The sequence below is a fragment of the Solanum lycopersicum genome, chromosome 11 (genome assembly GCF_036512215.1).
Source record: "Solanum lycopersicum chromosome 11, SLM_r2.1".
NCBI classification, from domain to species: domain Eukaryota; kingdom Viridiplantae; phylum Streptophyta; class Magnoliopsida; order Solanales; family Solanaceae; genus Solanum; species Solanum lycopersicum.
The window spans coordinates 25,050,290-25,054,873 of record NC_090810.1 but is presented as its reverse complement, the minus strand read 5'-3'; the positions used below and the strand labels follow the sequence as shown (position 1 = coordinate 25,054,873).

The window sequence follows — 4,584 nt, the reverse complement described above, 5'->3', positions numbered from 1 at the left end:
AAGCAACCCATTAATGGTATGACAACTATATCAACTGTATTTTTCACTGTTACATATTATCTAGTCAATTCTTTACACATTTAACTTCTAATTGTCGAACCACCCATATATTGGTTATACCAGATAAGTACTATATTTATTATTATTATTATTATTATTATTATTATTATTATTATTGTTGTTGTTGTTGTTGTTGTTGTTGTTATTATTGTACTATGATAACTAACCTTACTCAACCCTTTCAAATATGATCACACATTTGTTTCATAAGTATATCATTTCCAACTTAATATAAGATCTAACATCAAACCAATACACAATCCTCCAACAATTCACAAAAGGAACTACGCACGAGTCATCACATAAATGAAAGTGAAGCGATAAGAATCAAAACTAGACCCAGTACGCACGATAGAGATTCAAAAAGTGAACATTTTTCCTAAAAGTCATTATAGCCTCTCGAAGATAAGAACAGACGTCTCCATACCGATCCTTGAGACTCTATTTAGACTCAACTTGTACACACGTGAGACCTATGAACCTGGGATTTTCTCATCATGTTGTCACGATCCAAAATTAGACGTGATGGCTCGTCTTATCCCACCAAGATAAGTCAGCCTAAAACACAACTAATACAATAAAATGCAAAAAATTTACTACTTAAATTATACCCTCAAAATCTGGTTATCACGTGTACAAGCCTCTATCGTATTACAATTGATTCAAAAGAAATTATAAGTCTCATATGATATTGTTTCTAGAGTAGAACAAGATCATAAATAGGAGTAAGAAGGTCTTCTGAGATGACAAATAGCTACCTCACAAATCTCCAATAAGCCTCGGAAAAGAACACAATATATCACAAAGGTCCGGGCTAGTAGCCTACAAACAGATTTGTAGAAGCAAGGGGTGACTACACAATACTCAGCAAGTAAACCTCTAAACACAAGCTAAGGGGATGAAATATGGGTACTCCTACCACCCCCAACCGAACCTCCACAACTACAACCTACATAAACATCAGTCCAACCTAACAGCTCACAGTTTACATAGCACGTAACTCAACAACAACACTTAGACTAATTACATATCCTCCACAATAACACTAACAAATTACATATCCTCAACAACAACAGTTAAACAAATTAGATATCCTCAATAGCAACACTTCAACAATTTACATATCCTCAATAAAAACACTTCAACAAATTACATATTCTCAAAAACAACACTTCAACAAATTATATATCCTCAATAACAAGCTTAGTATTCAACAATCACAAGTTCCGCAAAAATGCAATCACAAGATCAGCAAAACATGATATCAAGTTCACTAATGATAAGAATGTGCAATGAAATGGAATGTAATGTGAAGTATAATGATGCATGTCTCACCTAGTGATACACACCCGCTGTCTCTGAGTCTGGGACCCATGGGGTACAAATATGTCCATGCATATGTCACGGCACACGACACGATCCTCGATAATAGTAACCATTGCGGCGCGCGATACATTTCCCGAAATATAGTATCCATCACGGCGTATGATACTTTCCTTGAAATGGTACATCTTCTGTAAGTTATCATTCTTTCTCAATGCACATAACACTTTTCACCACCATGTCTTAAAATAATGCAAATATCATTACACAATTCACAACAACATCAACAATGGTTCAACAAGTTTTTCAAACCATTCTCCATTATCAACACATCACACATAACCAATTATTCAGATTGCCTTTTTATTACCCTTTGTTTTCATCTTAGAATTAATTAATGTGGACAAGTCAATCCAGCACCAAGTCCCATTATTCCCAAACATATACCACAAGGAAATACACGCATTTTATACAATTAATAAGCGTTTAGAAATCCACTTACCTCAATTAGTCGAACAATGACTCAAGAACTTGAGTCTTCCTCTTTCCGTTGACTTCCAAACCAATACAATCTATTCAAATAGGTGACCACGATGAGATTTCGAGATTAATAACACCCAACTCTATAATCAAGTTTTTAATATTGATGCCAATTAATATTCAAACTTTCATATTTCTCAAACTCAAGCCTAGAGTTAAGTCATAATTTCTCAAAAAACCAAAAAGCCTAATAGCTCTTTCATATAATATAATATGCCTAATACTTAACTATATATTCAACATTATTGAAAACTGATTTATAATCTTATAACTATAATAAAAATCGTGAAAATTAAACTAAGCCCCAATAAATTCTATTACAGACGACCACTGCATTCAAAATATAAATGAATGCCTTTAGTTATTTTATCATGATTACATAGCCATCAATTGTCCGTAATGATAAAAAGATGCACGAAAAACAATTTCTCCAATTCTTAGTCACTGCAAAATAAAAATAATATATATATATATATATATATATATATATATATAATTAATTGAATTCTGAATGTTGTTACCTCCTTACCTTTTCCTCTCATTATTATAATAATATTAATAACTATAACTACCATTTGAATTTGATCCATATTTCAATTGCATAACGAAGACATTTATTTGTGTTACCTGATCATGAAGTGGGTAGTCTCCCTGCGAGCCGCCGCTCTATGCAGGTTTGTTTCTGGCTATTCTCTTTCTTTCATATATATATTTTTTATTTTGTAAATTTTAATTATTTATTAAAATTGATAAATCCACTAAGTTATTTTTAATACACGGTGATAAGGGTATTAAATATAATATGAAATTGATCCACTAACTATCAACTAATAAAATTTAATTATTTAGTAAATAAATACCTACTAACTAAATAATCATAGTTATAAAATAGTTTAAATTCTCAAAATTACTTTCAGGGTCATTACAATAAGCTGAATGTAATTTTTTTTCACATCCACCATCAAGAAAATCTTATATTTTTAGATAATATATTCCAAGTCAAGCAAGTTTTCTACTTACTAGCTTTATATTTACAAAATTTTTTAATGTCTGACTTTATGCATTCAGTATTATAAATTAATTATTATTTTTATTTTATTTTTTGTGTAGATAAAATGAACACTTTTATCAACAATGTAGAGTTCAACGAGAAGAAAGTGAACTTCATAATGGGGGCCACGAGAACGGGAAATTCCAACTCTCTGTTGACCTTGCCACTTATTTTGGAGGAGAAATAATCAACTTGGATAAAATGCAAGTTTACAAGGGACTTGAAATTGTTGCAAACAAAATCACACACACTGAGAAACAAGGTGCACGACACTATTTATTAGGTATATATGTTTATTTTCAAGAATACTTAATATCAAATGACTATCTAGATAATTTTATGTAGTAATTCTAGATTCTAGTGAAAAATATGAGAAAGTTAATTTGATCACATTTTCTTAGGTGAAATTGAGACAAAGCCAGATTCAGACTTCACAGCTGAAGATTTTTGTTTGCATGTTGTTGTCTACATACAAAAAATACTGAAGACTCAACGTGTTTCAATAATTGTTGGAGGGTCAAATTCGTATATTGAAAAACTTGTGGAAGACCCTATGTTCATGTTCAAATATAAGTATGATAGTTGCTTTATTTGGATAGATGTTGAGCAATCAGTCTTGAACCGTAGAGTTGACATGAGGGTTGACCAAATGGTCAACACAAGTAATTTTTGTAATTATTTTATATATCAATCAAGATATAATATCATGAAGCTAGCTAAAACTTTTCTTATATAATTTTCTTAATAATACTTTTGTTTATCAAATCTATGTTCTTCTAAATAAAACTCTTCTTTAAATTTGTGTTGCATGCAGGGCTAGTGGAAGAGGTGCGACAGTTTTTCATTACAGATGCAGATTACACCAATGGGATTCAACGGTTCATTGGTGTTCCTGAAATTGACATATAATTAAGGGAAGAAACAAATATAGGTAGAGTTGATGAATCAAAGTAGATGATTCTTCAAGATTCAATTTCAAGTATCAAGCGTAATACTCATATGTTAATTTGTTACCAACATGAAAAGATTCAACGATTAATAAACGAGAAAATATGGTCAGTGCATCATATTATTGCTACAGACGTTTTCAAAGAAGATAGAAAAGAAGATCTTGACGAAGCATGGAGGAATACTGTTTTGCAACCATGCCTAGATATTGTGAAGATATTTGTCAAAAATGATCAGCACAATATTATTATTTAGTGTACATAAATTGTCATTATCTCCATCTTTTGTTTTTGTCTCTTTAATTTTTGACCTATTTTGTACAGTTTATTAAAAATATATATGTATGATATTACTCTTCTTTCTATATATGTAACTCTTGTCTGTAAAAAAATCTAATTTGTAGATGAAATATTCATTTTAAATTCTGATCCAAGCCCAAGCCCAAGCCCCAAGTCCAAGTCCAAGTCTTCTATATTTCATATATATTAAGATAAATACGTACGTACATAATTATATGAGATCACTCATAATGTCAAGCTAATAGAGTGATAAAATAAATTACCATAAATGTTCGGTAAGATTCCACCCTAAAAGGATTTTAAAGAATAGAATTCTTAACTCAATACATAAAAATGTTACATAGACAAAGAAGAAAAACTAGT

The 4,584-nt window shown here is 30.7% G+C and overlaps 1 protein-coding gene across 1 annotated transcript; it reads left to right on the top strand.

The window, feature by feature from the left end:
- Window positions 1–2,556: 2,556 nt before the first annotated feature.
- On the top strand, window positions 2,557–3,883 carry LOC138339323 (adenylate isopentenyltransferase 3, chloroplastic-like). The gene is made up of 4 exons (XM_069290915.1): window positions 2,557–2,597; window positions 3,064–3,236; window positions 3,376–3,636; window positions 3,789–3,883. The coding sequence occupies exons 1-4, from the start codon at window positions 2,557–2,559 to the stop codon at window positions 3,881–3,883; spliced, it is 570 nt and encodes a 189-aa protein (XP_069147016.1).
- The last annotated feature ends 701 nt before the right edge of the window (window positions 3,884–4,584 follow it).

Bases quoted from the DNA above. Each gene is read 5' to 3' on its own strand.
- LOC138339323 (XM_069290915.1), top strand. From the start codon at position 2,557: ATGAAGTGGGTAGTCTCCCTGCGAGCCGCCGCTCTATGCAG. The intron at 2,598-3,063 runs GTTTGTTTCTGG...TCAACAATGTAG, and splicing joins CGAGCCGCCGCTCTATGCAG to AGTTCAACGAGAAGAAAGTG. The intron at 3,637-3,788 runs GTAATTTTTGTA...TGTTGCATGCAG, and splicing joins TGACCAAATGGTCAACACAA to GGCTAGTGGAAGAGGTGCGA.